At 37.9% G+C, this 16,744-nt stretch overlaps 4 protein-coding genes across 4 annotated transcripts; 1 reads left to right on the top strand and 3 right to left on the bottom strand.

Annotated features, from left to right (window-relative positions):
- Nucleotides 1-3,471: 3,471 nt before the first annotated feature.
- LOC105953131 (MATE efflux family protein) lies at nt 3,472-8,159 on the top strand. The gene is made up of 13 exons (XM_012976761.2): nt 3,472-3,990; nt 4,223-4,344; nt 4,777-4,917; nt 5,054-5,184; nt 5,277-5,412; nt 5,812-5,908; nt 6,018-6,118; nt 6,436-6,599; nt 6,863-6,934; nt 7,034-7,150; nt 7,228-7,323; nt 7,407-7,528; nt 7,700-8,159. The coding sequence occupies exons 1-13, from the start codon at nt 3,716-3,718 to the stop codon at nt 7,761-7,763; spliced, it is 1,638 nt and encodes a 545-aa protein (XP_012832215.2). The 5' UTR covers nt 3,472-3,715; the 3' UTR covers nt 7,764-8,159.
- On the bottom strand, nt 8,137-10,356 carry LOC105953133 (BRISC complex subunit Abro1-like protein). Its single transcript, XM_012976763.2, has 3 exons — nt 9,393-10,356; nt 9,185-9,267; nt 8,137-8,357 (listed from the first exon to the last, which is right to left on the bottom strand). Exons 1-2 carry the CDS (start codon nt 10,221-10,223, stop codon nt 9,220-9,222), a joined length of 879 nt encoding a protein of 292 aa, XP_012832217.1. The 5' UTR covers nt 10,224-10,356; the 3' UTR covers nt 8,137-8,357; nt 9,185-9,219.
- A 74-nt stretch (nt 10,357-10,430) lies between these two features.
- LOC105953134 (putative leucine-rich repeat receptor-like protein kinase IMK3) lies at nt 10,431-13,338 on the bottom strand. Its single transcript, XM_012976764.2, has 2 exons — nt 11,387-13,338; nt 10,431-11,292 (listed from the first exon to the last, which is right to left on the bottom strand). The coding sequence occupies exons 1-2, from the start codon at nt 12,996-12,998 to the stop codon at nt 10,679-10,681; spliced, it is 2,226 nt and encodes a 741-aa protein (XP_012832218.1). The 5' UTR covers nt 12,999-13,338; the 3' UTR covers nt 10,431-10,678.
- Nucleotides 13,339-15,131: 1,793 nt separating this feature from the next.
- On the bottom strand, nt 15,132-16,255 carry LOC105953135 (PRA1 family protein B4). The gene has a single exon (XM_012976765.2). The coding sequence runs from the start codon at nt 16,043-16,045 to the stop codon at nt 15,383-15,385; it is 663 nt and encodes a 220-aa protein (XP_012832219.2). The 5' UTR covers nt 16,046-16,255; the 3' UTR covers nt 15,132-15,382.
- Between the last annotated feature and the right edge of the window lie 489 nt (nt 16,256-16,744).

Raw genomic sequence — 16,744 nt, 5'->3', positions numbered from 1 at the left:
ATACGATTCAAAATCATCCAATATTTTACAGAGCGGGCATGGAGTCTCGTAAACTCACAAAGTAGGGGCCCAACAAACGAAGTCAACAAATTGAATATCTTCTAATAAAGAAATAGAAAAATTGTAAATGGGTTAAAATCCACTCTAATTTTTGACCCAATTAGTAAATGAGCTTGGGTCATATGAAAAAAATAGAATTCCATTATAATTAATTAATCAAATTTTATTTAAAATAATATTAAAAAATGGTTGAAAATGATGGATCATTGAACCCGTATCACATGGAGCCTGGAAAGTCGTAAACTAGTCTAGTCTGGAATTCTGGTCATCTTTTTTCTGGCTCTTTCTTCCTCCAACTTTATTATTATAATTAATAATTAATAATTCTGGCAAATATTAATTGTTATTTGGCGTGAGAGTCAGAAGAGGGTACAATTCCCAAAGCGCCCAGTACCTCCAAGTCAGTGGAGAGTGATGGAATGTGGGATTTCCCATAAATGTTCTCATTCTCACCTTTCGACCCCTCTTACTTTCTTTATTTTCAATTTTAAGCCACCTCTATGTGTAATGTCCTTTTTGTCCTTCTCAAATCACCTTGTGATCTGGTACCACTTCACTCCATGTTTTACAATTTCTCCCTCGCACTTCTTGATTTCTCTCGTGGGCACTACCTACATCACAAAAAGTCGTTAGGGCGTCGGGTCAGCTTTGTATGATTGAAGAATTCAGATAATTTAAGAGACTGCTCGGGAATTATGAATTGCGTACCTTTAATTGTGAGGTTTTAAAGTATTTATATGGAGATATATATATTCTCATGGGCCTGAACCACTTACGTTGGCCTTTTTAGATATGTGAGTTTAGACCTTACCTAACTAGGACTTGTATTGTTATATTGAGTTGATTTGGATTTGATTTGTGTGGCTCTATGAGCTTGTTGATATAGGCATTTGGGTATGGGCCCCTCACTTTTGTTTATATATATATATATATATATATTCACAATTTCGAGTATATTCAAAATGTTTTAAAATAGTGTCCGAGCCGGCATAGGTCTACAAATTTGAAAACAATTGTTCATTTTTTCGATTAATAATCCAACATTGTCGTCATTTTAATTTAAAGAAATATCTTTCAATATTTCCCCTAAAGAGAAAGCACCGATTCAACTAAAATAGCTCGTCACTCAAAATAATTCAACTCTTTCGAACATGTGTTATCTTTCACGATACATCATGAATTTAAAAAATATTGAAAAAAAATATATATATTATCATGTCACGGGGAGCTACATTTACTTATCATTCAAATTAAAAGTACAATGTTGATTATTGATGTGTGTATAATTTGATAAATGCTCTGATCAAACTTCATTTATTTGTTGAAACAAGTGGCTATCATTTGAACCCCTATATAGTCATTCAAATAGGCTCAAACCAGATATTTGGCACGGGTCCAATCCAATTCCTAACCAAAGGCCCCCTCACAAGTCACACCTAATTGAGCCATGCAGGGTAAATTAGTAATTTCATTATGTTTTTTTTTTGTAATTAATCAAATATTTTAAATTTACGACCACATGATTAATTAATTAACCCCAAGGATTAGTCGAGAATGACCAAGTAAGTAATGATGAGGCAAAAACTAAGAATATGTTGCACCTCTTGTATAATTCAAAGGACAAAGTTGTAATAATTAAGAAATACTATGTAATTACCAATTTCGAGCAGGAAATTAAAACCCTACTTATTTCAATTTTCAAGAGAGGGATAAAAGTAACGTAGTCGGCAGGGGGCTTTTATATTACCATTATTATATTATATTATTGTACTTATATACGTATTTTTTTTTAGATCTCCATTTCATAAAAACACACAAAATTAAATAACAAAATCCACAACGTACACATGCTGCAATATTTAGTCAAAGATTTCTCTCTCTCTCTCTCTCTAGGAATTAAAAAAATTGATGACGTAATTCTGAAATTCCCCACGTTAGTTTGCGCCTATAAATACACACCATTTTCTCACACTTCTCCCTCACCACTCATCTCACTCTCTCTCTCTTCTCTTATGCTACACACACACTCCACTGCGTGTATGTGTGTGTGAATTTGCAGAGTTCATGCATGCAGATAATGAAAATAAATAGTATGGAGAACCCATAAAGCTCAGGAGGGATAGCGCCGTCGACGATCTTGCCAGCTGTCAATTACGGCTTTCCACCGCCACCGCTGGCGGCGGCGGTGGCAGGGGGGCTGTGGTGTTAAGATTAGATCTCGACTGCGCTATCCATCCTGAGTTTCACGGGTTTTTGTTTTCGTACTTGCTATAGTAATTATTGATGTTTCGTATGGTTGAAATTGAGTCTCTCATCATTTAATTATCTGCCAATCACAAAAGAAAATAAAATAATATAATTGATATATAGACAAGTGGGTACGTGCCTGCATTATGTACATACATTCATATTAATTAATTGTTTCTTTAAATAAATTAATCTGAACTGGATTCACCTAAACTTAAAAGTTTAATAATTAATTAATAAAAATATGTTTTTTGCGTAATTAATAAAAAATATAATTGTACAAGGTATCTGCTTTATTTTATTTTATTTTATTTAATATTATTTATATATATATATAGGAAGCTGAAAAGCAGAAAATAAAGATGAGTGACACCTAAATGCATGCAACTTAATTCACACAGCTTTGATCAGTCTTTTCTTGTTGGTAGTAATTAGAGTAGCTAGGTTTCCTAATCTGAGCTGAATAATAATAATAATGTTTGTTTTTTTTTTTAACAGTAAATTGACAAGTCGTGACAGGTTATTCATTCTTTCCCAAAAATTTATGATAATTGATGTTTTCATTTACCTACTATCAGGTATATGATTGAGAGATCAGGTACATTTTTGTTTTACTTTATTAGATTTAGGTCAAATTAAGGTCGTTATGTCAAATTAGATGAAAAAAAATTCATTTATGTTTGGATAATTACAACCGTCTCCTTCAACTATTAATCATCTTAGACGCCTACACCTATGGTGTCAAATTCAACATAACCTTTTAAATTTCGTGGAATGTTGTCTAGCTTGTACTCGTAAATGTACTTTCTGATGCACCACAATCTGATATTTACAAGCCAAGAGTCACATCTTATAATCATCTTGTTTCAAAATATGAAGCTCGAATGGACTAAAACGAGTACAAACTTGAGAACATTCCATATAATCTAGAAAATTCCGATCTACTAAATTTGACGTCGCAAGGGTGAAGGTGTAACAAAATTCATAACTAAGGAGATAATTGTAATCACTCAAACATAAAGAGTATTTTCGTAATCTGATCTTACTTTATGAGTGGCCGTAATTTACCCTTAAATTTATTACAACAGATTTAATGGAAGAATCAAATGACACATAAAATATATGGTGCATAAATGTGATTTTGATTTACAAGGAATCTACACTTCTACAGTCAAATTTTAATTATTTTTTATTTTGTAAAATTCTGTTTAAAAATTAAAATGAAGGATTTAAAATAATAATATTAAATTTAGATGAAATCCATAGCCAAATAAGGTTGTCTGGTATCTGTGGTTTTGCATGCTCCAAATAGTTCCAATAAAGTAAAAGATATTTCGCAACTGAGATCGCCTTACAGCCATTCAAAAATCTACAGCTGAAACAAGAATCTCTCTTCAGAAATTCAACAATGGCGTGTGGTTTCATGAATCACCACCATTGCCATTACCTCTTCTCTGTTCAGGCGAATTACTGCTTCACCTCCAACAATTGTTCCCTAAATTCCAGCGTTTCGCCCTCCAAGTGTTTGATGAAATACCCCAATGGATATAATAATCCAACTCGATTCCGAACAACACCGAAAGCATCAGCTGATGAAAACCCCAGCACCGCAGGCAAGAAAACCAAGTCTCGGGTTTCAAGTGATAGGGAGCTTAATCCCCTCTCCGTTCTGCATCGTCTGAGGTAGCTTTTGTTGTTGCTTTTCTGTGGAAGTATATTTTGGAAGTGATTAGTTGGTGGGCTTAATTTTCCTCTGTATGAACATTAACTCTAAGAAAACCCTTTTATTTTTGGTCTGTTTTTGAAAAATCTAGTAAAGAAGCTGCAGTAGCATTCAGTTAGACTTTTGAAGTTTTTGAATTGAATTGTTTTTGCATATTCAAGAACGAGCGTTTATTAATTTGGGATTTTGTAGAGAGGAATTTAAACCGGGTGGACTTGGGATGGACATTCTTTCGATTGCACTGCCAGCAGCTCTGGCTCTGGCCGCTGACCCGATTACTTCACTTATCGATACGGGATTCGTTGGTCATTTAGGTACCTTCCTTTCTTTCGTTTAGCATTCAATGGTACTTCTGTTTTAGCAACTTCAGTTGATCTCATGGAAGAGTTTACAAGTAAATACTTGGTTTATGTTCTGATTGATAGCTGATTTGAACCCTATTCATAATTCACCGAGAAAAGGAATGCTTAAATTCTCGATTAATGATGTCAAGAAGATGAAAAAAATGTCATGTGATCAGTGACTTGTGGCTACTGATGCTACCCTTGGTATGTATTTGACTTAAGATTGAGAACTGAAAAAAATAAAAAGGAAAAAATATCTAGTATTTACTATGTTTCAATGAATTTGTAGTTATTTTCGGTTGTTTTTAAAATGGCTTTCTCTATAAATCAGTTAAATTCTGATTCAGGATATCCTCAAATTCTTGCATGCGTGTCTTGAATTTACTCTGTCATGTTGTTTAGGATCTGCTGAGCTGGCAGCAGTTGGTGTATCTGGTGCTGTTTTCAACCTTGTTTCTAAATTATTTAATGTACCTCTGCTCAATATTACTACATCCTTTGTTGCGGAAGAGCAGTCATTGGCTGTAAAGCAAACTGCCAAAGGTACTCTTTAACCATACCATCTGTATCCCCGTATACAATGCGTTTTCTCTTCTATATTTCTGGTCATTTTTCATTACTAGTTCATATCATATCTCCGTCTTTTGCTTTTCTCGTAATAGTTCCTAGTTCGTTGCAGATCAGAAGAGCAAGATATTCCTTCCTTCAGTATCAAATGCTATAGTGCTGGCTTTAGTCCTTGGCATTTTAGAAGCTGTTGCACTTTCCACAGGCTCCAGTTTTTTAATGAATACGATGGGTATACCTGTTGTATGTCTTTTTTAGCTAATCAAGCTATTTTTTCGTTATGGATATATATTTTTTTTATGGATCCCGTTTACTCATATTTCTGCCTCTTGCAGGATTCACCGATGCGCATGCCAGCTGAACAATTTCTTACGCTGAGGGCCTTTGGTGCTCCACCAATTGTGGTAGCACTCGCTGCTCAAGGAACTTTTCGTGGATTTAAGGATACAAAGAAACCCTTATATGCCGTCGGCAAGTATTGCAACCAATAGTTTCTTTTGGTTGTTAAGCTGACTTCTTTCTTATCTCATAAAAGAAATAATAATTTATTATTGACTTAACTCTAAGTAATTTATCCCCTTAACAGCCTTTAAGAACATTTAGCACATACTACACGAAGTGTGGCATTTTTGTCTTTCACTATGGTGATCATTATACCAACTATTGCAAATTAATTTGGCCAAATGAATGTCAGTCGAAGGATTCTGAGTATGACTAATTTAACATTCACTTCTTAAGTGGAAGCAAAGTAACTCTTCACTAATATTTAGTTGAATGTAATCATCATTAACTATATTTTCAGCTTATGTTTCTGTTTGAGTGCCAATTTTAATTTTTTTAAATTCTGACTATATCTGTTGTAATTTTCAGGAGCTGGCAACTTAGTTAATGCAATACTGGACCCAATATTGATATTTTCCTTTGGTCTTGGCATTGGTGGTGCTGCCATTGCTACTGTGATTTCTGAGTACGTCAACAATGTGGTAAAACTGACACTACAGCTGCATCACACACATTATAAATGATAACACATGGTTTCCTTTGGTTCACCTGAATTTCTGTTTATTATTTATCAGGTACTTAACTGCTATAATTCTTGTATGGAAGTTGAACGATGAAGTACTGCTTATTGCTCCAAGTATCGGCGGCAAGAGGGTTGTCCAGTATCTTAAATCCGGTATGTTCCAAGAAAACATGCATATCTTTGCTGAATATAACTTTATTATTTGCCGTTCTGATTGTTGAAAGTATATTGTTTAGTGGAGCCTTGTAACTATACTGGGTATTTGAAAAGTTGAGAAATAGGTCATTATTAGACGACAAAAATCTGCTGCTCAGGTATATAAAATGAAACATTAACCTGGATTTTTTGGTGCAGTAACAAGGTCTAGTTTGCATTTTGCTGCACATAATTTTCACGGAAATATGTTTAGTTTCTCTCTACTTGCACGAGCCGCGAATTTGTGATAGTAATTTCTTTATTTCATTTACCAGGTGCCCTTTTAACTGGGAGAACTATAGCAGTTATTACAACCACAACACTAGCTACATCTATGGCAGCAAAAGGGGGCCCCACACAAATGGCTGGTTACCAGATATGTTTCGAAATCTGGTTGGCTTTGTCTTTGCTAAATGATGCTTTAGCCCTTGCTGGTCAGGTAAACATGTGGCAGTTTGCCGTAGATAATTTAGATAAGGATAATTACAGGAATCTCTGCTGAAGTTTGATATAGGTAGATTCCTCGTCTTCCTAAATAATGCTGACCTCCTCTCATACTAACGAGTAACAGCCACTAAAACCCCGTAACTTTTTTTATTTTATTTTGTATGGTAAAATAATAGCGAGAAATAGTTCAATTCTCTCAAACATTCTCTCTATGCTGGACATATTTTCTCCAATTTGCTGACATTCTTTTCACAGACTCTCCTTGCTAGTGACTACTCTCAAGGGAACTATGATCTGGCGCGCCAGGTGACTTACAAAGTGCTACAGGTTTGAAAATCCGATTCTCAATTACAATTATGGCGATGCCTCTGTTTATTAATGAGCATGATTGCCCGACTTAATACGTATTATTGTATGAATAATCAGGTTGGTTTAATAATGGGAGTAGCTTTGGCTGTAATTTTGTTCCTTGGATTTGGTGCATTGTCCAGCTTATTTAGCACAGACTCCGAAGTTCTGGAAATCGCCAGATCTGGAACCTTGGTGAGAATCTTCTTAGTTAAGCTGGTGTAGCCTCTCCAGACTAAATAATTTTAAACTCTTGTTTTCACATGTTGTAGTTCGTTGCCGGATCTCAGCCAATGAATGCTATTGCGTTCGTTCTTGATGGGCTATATTATGGTGTTTCAGACTTCGGATTTGCTGCATATTCCATGGTAATGTCAATTTCGCCTCGTTCTTTTTCTGCATATGTCTCACGACTTGTGTTTGTAAGAAAATTAATTGCTCCCATGTGTAGGTACTCGTTGGATTTATCTCGTCTGCCTTCATAGTGTTAACTGCCCCTACGTTTGGTGTTGCTGGTGTATGGGGTGGCCTGTTTCTCTTTATGACATTGCGAGTGTTGGCTGGATTCTTGAGGTAAGAAGGATAGAAACATATTACAAAATTGCCCTTGCATTTGATCAAGATACAGAGCAACCAAACTTTTTGTCTAGGACCCATTTAATTAAGCAATTATGCAAATGGAACTGCTGATTTCGAGTTATTACTCAATTTTTAGTTACGTAGCTAAATCCTCGTTATTTTTAGGCTAAGCAGCAGAAGTGGACCATGGAAATTGCTCAATCCCGATCCCGAAGAGGAAAATTCTTAAGCTCTACAGAATTATTCAGAAATCCGGCTGCATTCGCATGATCTCTATCAATACCGAGTTTATGCAGAAGAATCTACAGTCAGTTGTTGAGCCAGGGGTCGACTATTGAACATATATATATTCACGAGAACTTTTTTTGTGCGAAAACTGAAGCTGCATTTTGATGGCAAATCAATTCAGATATAATCATGGAAACGAAGATAAGGTCAGGTGGTTCGTTCATCGAGGCAGGATATATCTCTATTACCGGCTTCACAATCACTGCCATTCATCGTTGATCTCAACTGTAGTATAGTAAATACAACAGACAATTGTCTTGCAGATTTATATACTGTAATGCAGAAATTATTTAAAAAGGGAAATAACAACGGCATACCAAAAACTGCATATCAACAAGTCTGGTTCTTTCTGCTTTTCGATCACGTAATATGATTTCATTACAGAAACCAGTGGATTAGTATCGATCACATACAACATAACTAGTGTACAACAATCTGAATAATTTCTGGAAAAATCTTAACAACATTTCTGGAAAATTTATGTCATCAAGCTTGAAGATGTAGTTACGCCTGCGCCTTAAGCTTCCATCGACATCTAATAATAAAAAAAAAAAAACAGAAACTGAATTATATATATTAGTAAAGGCAAGCCATTAAAAAACAAACTTGCATTTTACCTTTTCTTGGCAACAAAAAAAATCATCTTAGTTTAACTGAGTGAAGCCATATACAAATATTGTATTGTATTGTCTTAAAACGATGTTAAAGGACCACCAAACGTCTGTAGTATTTACTATAGATAAGTCGATTACCAGGATCAGACACAAGACTTTATTCACCTTGAGAATCTTTAAACCAAAAAAATCATAAAGGAGAAACAATTTTTTTTTAGTAAATATAGAACTTGATCACATTATCATTTCAAAAAGGCGGCTACAGTTTAATCGGTAAAATAAAAGGGGAGGAAATTTTACATACTCGAAATTCCAACGTATTATTTCCCAACATATTAACTCCTGACCTAAGATTGATGAATACAGCAGCATGCAGAGGAAGATGTTCGAGAAACATTATAATGCTATGCACATCAAATCAGCTTTCAATTCGATTCAAACGAACAGAGTATAGTCACTGATTAAAGGGGCAACATTTCATGCAAACCGTGATTTTGCCATCACATTATTTCCACTACGGACCAATTAACATACTACCAATTTAATGCCGTTCTATAAGTACACAACAGCTAATAAAACGGCAATGTAATCCCGTACTAAGATTATTTCCTCCATAGCACAATGTACCAAATTAGAAAGACTCAGCACAACACGCCATGCTAATATAGAATCTCAAACAGCAATTCATGTACTCGAAACGAAACAAACATTAACCGAACAAAAGGACACGAGCGAGACGATTCATTACCAGCAAAAAAGAAACGCCGTGAAACTACCAGCAACTTATTCCAAACCAGCAACTCTATACCTCAACTTCATGTTACGATTTTCCTGCCAAAACATATAAAAGATTAGATCAAATTAAATTCAAATAAGTAATGACTAGCTAGTTTTTTGCAATTCTTGGGCGTAAGAAATTAAATCTTCGAAGAACGAATGTCGATTAGCTTTCTCACCTGTTCAAGTACTTTAGCATTGGTCTGCTCAACCAATTTCGACAAACCATCAAACTTAGCGAGCATTTTATCGTACAAATCTTCGAGCTCGTCGGTGTAAGCTGCCTCGGAGCCCATCAATTTACCCAATCTCTTAATTTCAAACCCATCGGAAAAAGTATCCAATTGTTTCTGGTCCTTCAAATTTCTCTTCCCATCAGCCAAACTCTCCCCTCTTGAATCCTCAATCATGGCGTTCGACCCCCTTAACTCACAATCCATCATTGGGAACTGCACATTAGGGCTAAATGAATCGTATTGGGATCGGAACGACGGCCCAATGTTGACAATGGATATACTCTTGGGGTCGAAGGCGTTGCCCTTGCATTGGAAGGCTTTGTATTCGTGGGTGTGGATCAATTGATCTTGAAACGGCGTCGTTATGAGGAGGAAGAGAGATGGGGGGAGGGTAATTGTGGAATTTTGTGGGGTGAAGGCTAGGGTTGGGGAGGAGGAGAGGGAAATAGATGTGGTGGAATCTTTCAAGGAGGGGCGGAGAGGGGTTCTGCGGCGGGCGGAGAACCAGCCGACGAGGGCGGTGGAGTTGGTGGCGGGGGGTGGAGGAGGGAGGGGGAGGTGGGAGGGGAGGGAGATGAAGGAGGTGATGGTGGCGATGAGAAGTGAAGTGGCGGCGGTGGTGCTGGGGTGGTCGGAGAGGGAGTTGGAGGTGGAGACGGTGGCGTACCCGAAGAGATAGCCGTGGATGTCGCCGGCGGCGGCGGAGGAGCGGTGGAGGAGGGATGCTAAGGTGGCGCCGGATATTTGGATCTTGTCAATTGGAAAGTCGTCCATGCTTGCTGTGTGTGTGTGTGTGTGTGTTTTTTTCTTTTCCTTTTTATATATTTATTTAATGTGGAAAATTAAAAGCTGTTAAATTCAATAAAATAATTAAATTTTCATTAGACTATTCAATTTTATCTTGACTAATGTTATCTTGGTAACCAAACGAGCTCTTAAATCGACATGCATTGCACATTTCCTGAAACTAGTAGCTTCTTAATAAAAATATAAAATTAACTAAATTGAAAGTTTCAATACATATGAGAATTGCTAATATATCTATACACATTACTTGAGCAAATGAATAAAATTTCAACCAACAAAAAGAAAACAAAAACAACAAATGAATTGAATAAAAAAATTAATAAATTTAGAAAGCTGAATACTACTTAAATAACCATATATATATTATTATTGTTGTAATCTTTTTTCACTCTCTCTTTGCTGCAACTGCTTCATTCATTCATTCATTCATCAACAGAAGGTGGTTCTGTGGTAATATTCACAACTTGTGGGGGCTTTATTTCTTCAAGCTTCTGAAGAACCTGTTCTGCTTCAGGCCTAGCAGATGGATTAGGGTCGACGCAATGAAGCGCGAGCTTCAACGTACTCAACAGCTCGTCTCCGATGTCCGTTTTACCCCTCATCAACTCCACATCAAACACCTCATTAGTCCACTCCTCCTTCACAATCGAAGCCACCCACTGCGGCAGTTCCAGCCCGTCTATCGCCTCGCTCGGAGATTTTCCCGTCAGCAGCTCCAACATTATCACACCAAGGCTGAACACGTCGGTTTTCGTGGTCCCCACATTCTTCCCCTTTGACGTGAACTCCGGTGCACGATAGCCGGTCGTGCCAGCTGTCGCCACCTCATTGGTGTTTGCAGCGCTCGTCATTAACCGGGATAATCCCACGTCGGCAATCTTCGGATTCCTCTGTTCGTCGAGGAGTACGTTGCTGGATGTAAGACTACCGTGCACTATGTTGTTTTCTTGGTTGTGAAGATAGCACAAACCTCGTGCAATTCCGATAGCAATTTCCATTCTCGTCGGCCATGTAATTACAGTTTCCGGTCCTCTAGCTGCAAGAAATCATCACACGAATTTAGCAATTTAATCACAAATTTCAAGAAATGCTAAATTTTATTAATTTTTTTAGCTTATTTTTTATATTACCATGGAGGAAAGATGCAAGGCTTCCATGAGGCATGTAATCATAGACAAGAAGCTTCTCTCCCTTCGGGCCGAGGTAATAAGCTCTCATTGCCAATATATTCATGTGTCGAATTTTTCCAAGTTGGGCGATTTCGATTTCGAATTCCTTTTTCGTTTTCGTGATTTTCTCTCTCAGCCTCTTCACCGCAACTTCGTTGTTATCCTCTAAAGTTGCCTTGTATGCAGTTCCATAAGTGCTCTTCCCCATTATTTCTGCAGTTGCACACAGCAAATCATCGGCTGTGAATACAAAGGGGCCTTCGAAATGGACTAGCTTCCCTCCCGTTTCACCCCCCGATTCCACTTCTGCCCCCACAGCTGGCACCGACTTTTTCACAACGCCACCATTTTTGCCGTTTCTCGAAGCTGCCTTCTTTCTGATCAAGCAGCAGAGCAGAACACAGCACAGAATTAACAGAACAACTAAAAGTGCACCAGCTGCTATAAGTATTATATCCTTTGTACTCAATCTTCGTTTACGACGGTGCTGAACCAACCCTTGAGAAGAAGGGGAAGGTGAAGGTAGATTTTCAGGGCAAGGGGTTGAATTACTGTAACCACAAAGCTGAGTGTTCCCAAGAAACGAGCTAGAATTAAATTTCTCGGCGAGAAAAGACGGGACAGCCCCCGAGAGATTATTGTACGAAACATCGAACGAAGTGAGGTTCGAGAGATTGGTAAACGAAGTCGGAATTTCCCCAGTCAGATTGTTTCCAGACAAATCAAGTGAAACAATACTTGTAATGTTCCCAATATTGTCCGGAATACTCCCGACGATCTGGTTACGACTAAGGTTCAACTCCTCAAGCATGGTGAGCTTGCTCAGAGAAGAGGGAATATTCCCGGAAAGAAGGTTGTGATCAAGGGCCAAAGATTGAAGATTATAAGAAGAATAATTGCCTAATACACTACCCCAATCATCAGGTACAGAACCAGAGAGATTATTATGCTGAAGGGCGAGAAAAGTCAGGGAGGGAGATTGAGACAAACTAATCGGAATCGAACCCGAAACGCCATTAAAGCTCAGATTAAGCCTATACAATCTAGTGGAGTTAGCAATTGAAGGTGGAATAATCCCAACAAGCTGATTATTACTTAGATCGAGAGTTTGGAGAAGAAGACAGTTACCAATTGAAGGAGGAATCGAACCAGAGAGACGATTATTGAAGAGATAGACACCTCTGAGATTGGGCAGAAACCCTAGCGAGGTCGGAACGGGGCCTACGAGAGCGTTGTCGTGGAGGCTGAGTCGGCGGAGGGATTGGAGCTGGCCGATTTTCTCGGAGATTCTGCCGCCCAAACCCTTCCATGGAAGCTGTACGGAGATAACCTGACCATTCACACACTTGATTCCGGCCCAGCCCGAACAAGCTCCGGCGGGGCCCGTGTCGTTCCAGCTACTCAAAACCCCTTTAGGATCGATGAACTCGTGCTTTAGGGCTTTTAGGGATTGGTAATCGGATTCCGTTACGATGATTCCATCCCATTGTTTAGCTGTGACGTGGCAGAAATCGACAAATAGGAAGAGGAGGAGAAGGTGAAATGGGAGCCGCAGCTGGATTCGATTGCCCATGGGCTGTGAACGAGAAGAGAGAGAGAGTAACTGCAAATGATAGTTTAGTGAGAGAAACTTTCTCTCTCTACTTTAATTTGTTGTATCACTGCAAAAACAGTAAACAGAGAGATGAAAATTTATTGAGAAGGAAGGGAGATAGGAAGGAGGGGTTTTGTTGAAGGGGAGAGTGAGTCGGTTGGTTGGTCAGAGTGAAGGGAAGCATAAGATTGACCACCACCACAACGGCTAGTTTTTGCTGATGCAGAGTAGAATAACAGCCCGTGTTCACCGCGGGAAGAATATTAGGGTTATAATGTAACGGCTATATTTTTGGTCTGGCTTGTTGGGGCCATGTCATGTGCTGGTTAACGTTCTCTTGCTTTGACTTATTCGGACCATCATTTTTCTTCCTTTTCTTTTTTTTTTTTCTAAAAAAATTTAATTACTTACCAAGTTCTTTAACCTCCATGCCTAGTTATTGCTGTTCTTACATTTAACATATAGTATTTTGTTAGATTTAATACACATCTAAAACCAGCTAACTAATCGATGAAATCATATTTTAATATAATCTTTTTTTATTTACATTGATATTCATGTAAGTCTTGTTTGGTTGGAGAGATTAATCATAATTAACTAAATAATTCAACTTTGTTTGATGTTTGGTATTCTTAATAACTTCTCGGATCGACCCACAAATATTATGTTTTGTCTTTCAAGGAGTTTTTTTATTTGACGTCCCGAAATCCGATAAAATAATTAGATTTTCATTAGAATATTTAATCTTATTTTGGCTAATTTTGTCTTACAAGACCGCTCCCGTAGACTATAATACGGTAAAGTTAATCGAGTGTAGCATAGCACAAAAATAACAAATTAACCATTTTTCAGGTGATTTCTTGATCTGTCTTTGATATTCATTGGCAAGAGCAATAAGGCAAAAGATTTAGATGAAGCTGAAACATTGAGTTGTTTCATCTCTACACTATATCAATATTCGCGCACGTAAAGCATTTAATGGTTCTATTTTTTAAATACTAGTAGCTTAAGGAAATGGAGGCTCCAAATTCCAATCCAACGATGACTCGCAACTAGCAGTATACGTCGCGTTTTTCGGCATTATATTACAGATACAGATGCAATTTTAACTCCAAGCACTGCAAACATGTACTTGTCCAAAACATAGAATGTAATCTGAACATGAAAAATCATCATTACATTACAGCAACAAAACCTAGTAGGAATGAACCACATAGAACAAAAAAACATGGACCTATTACAAGGAATGGTCAGCATCCAGAAAGAATCATGCAACGCAAATTCTCACTACAGGGTTAATTAATGCAGTTCGAACATAGAATAAATAGTGGCTTTTTTCAATCATACACACACCGACACACCTTGTCCATCTTACGCAGTGAAATCACAACAATCATCTTCACAACTCCATACAAACCGTAATATTCCCATATAATCACTCGATTTCAAAAGCGATCTTATATTACTAGTTACTCCAAATGAATAGAGTAGACAAATTCACATTGAATAATTGAGATATGATTTTAGAACTACAAATATGCTATTGCTACCGTTGTTATCGAATGACATCTGTAAGCAATGGAAATAATAAACCTCCACAGAAAACTTTAGACCTCATATAACAGAACCAGCACATAACTAACAAAATCACGCTGTTTCATAAGCAAGAACAAGATCACACGAAACAAAAATGTATAACAAGAATATGTATATTATTTTAGTGATGTTCTAGAACATCATACAAGAAACTCATGGTAACTATCATCGCTCACGTATGATCACTGTTTAATCGAAAAAAGACCAAAGTGTGCTACATTTTCACGGTAAAACAACAGCAGGTATATCCAATTTGTGAATCCCGACGAATACAGTAACCACAAGAGGAATCAGAAAAAACAACAACAATGAATCAAGTAAGTAACCAAATTCATATTCATAAATTTGCAAGGGACCGTTCACCTACGCTTAGATTGCATCAAAACTGATCAACATTGGCAATTGTAATTTTATAGATGCAAACTATTAGAATAACTCGATCGACGTCGTAAATTCACCATAAACATCATGTTTGGCTCGTTGAAAATCAGATGTTAATATCAAATTGCACAGAAATAAATGTCGAGAAGGTACGCAATATAAAAGGGGAAAATAACTACACAAGATACACTGTTCAAAGAAAATTATATAGGTAGGTCTGATAGGTTCAGAAAGAAAAATTACAATACCAATATCCCCTAAACATTAAGGGGCAAGAAAGAAAGAGATAGCAACGTATTCGTTCGTCTAACTAATCGCCAGGAATATTACTACAGAAAAAAAAAAACGAATCGAATTGAATTCATTCATTAACCTGTGGAAGGGCATCAACCCCTAGCAGCGACGGCGGGCTGAGAGATGATGGGGGCGGCGGCGGTGAAGAAAGAGAAGAAGTTGGAAACCCCTCCCTGTGGCTCCTGCTCGTCGAGGAAGAGATCTTCAGGAGCCCTAAGAGCACCGTGCGCGCAGACGATGGCCACACCGACCATGAGAGCGGAGACGAGAACGGATCCGACGCTGGTGAGGAAGATGACGACGACGGAGGAGAGGATCAGGAAGAGGAGCGTCTCGCGATCGGAGAATTGGCGGCCGAAGACGGTGAGCGGCGGATCTGAGGACTGGCGGAAGAGGTAGAGGAACAGCCAGGCGGCGAGAAGGCCGGCGAGGGTGATCAGCGAGAACGGATTCGTCAGGAGAGAGACGGCGAGCACCGCAGTGATGACGGTGAGGTAATTGACGCGGAAATAGGCGTAATTCTTCCGGATGCGGACGGTGGCTTCGGCGAGGGATTCTGGTTTGGAGAAGGCGGAGCGGTCGAGGAGCTCAGGCCATGGGCGGCGGCTGGAGAGGCCAGATCGGACAGTTTCAGAGATGCCGGTAAAGAAAGCGCGCGCGGGGTTGATGGTGGATTGTTGGCCGTCGGCGCCGGCGGCGTTGGCGGTTTGGGAATTGGAGATTGGGAGGATCGCCGGGGAGGAATTACCAGCCATTTTTTTTTAGGTTATTCTAAATTGAATTTTGGGTGAAGAGAGGTTATACATATAAAAACTGGGAATATTTACACACGCTACGTGTTTACTCGGTTTTGCTTAATGCCAAAGGTACAGAACGGGCGCACGAGGAAACTTCATATACGGGTCCACGTCAGCCGGTTGATAATGGATGCTCCCATTTCAACGAATTAACATTATATTATTTATTTAAATATATAATATAACATATACTGCAGGTCTTATAAGAAAAGCCATTACATTACACAACCTACAAAAATAATTAGACCACCAATTTATATATATAAAAAAAAAACATCCAATATATTAGTTTTATTCAAGGTTGATCTATGAATTGGCATGAATATATTTATTTTTATTTTATTTCAATTTGATTGAATGACTAATGCACTATCACTAGCTGCGCCAGACATGCCCACGACCTTTGCCACAATAATTGAAGGGGAAAACAAATCTAAAAATATTATAACTTTGCATTTATTGCCGCGTGAAATTCGGTACAAATTGCAAAGCCAAAGTTAAAATTTATGTACATACTATTATACACGTAGATATACTACGCGTGTATCGTTTTAAGAGATAATACAATTTCTGCAAGACTTCATTGAGATCAAAATATGTGGGAGTTGACATTCAGTCAAATCCTTCCTACACTCTAATAAGTTTCTCTCTAACAAA

This window comes from Erythranthe guttata, chromosome 10 (assembly GCF_056151865.1).
Source record: "Erythranthe guttata isolate IM_541 chromosome 10, IM_541, whole genome shotgun sequence".
Classification (NCBI taxonomy): domain Eukaryota; kingdom Viridiplantae; phylum Streptophyta; class Magnoliopsida; order Lamiales; family Phrymaceae; genus Erythranthe; species Erythranthe guttata.
This window is presented reverse-complemented; position numbering and strand designations above follow the sequence as displayed.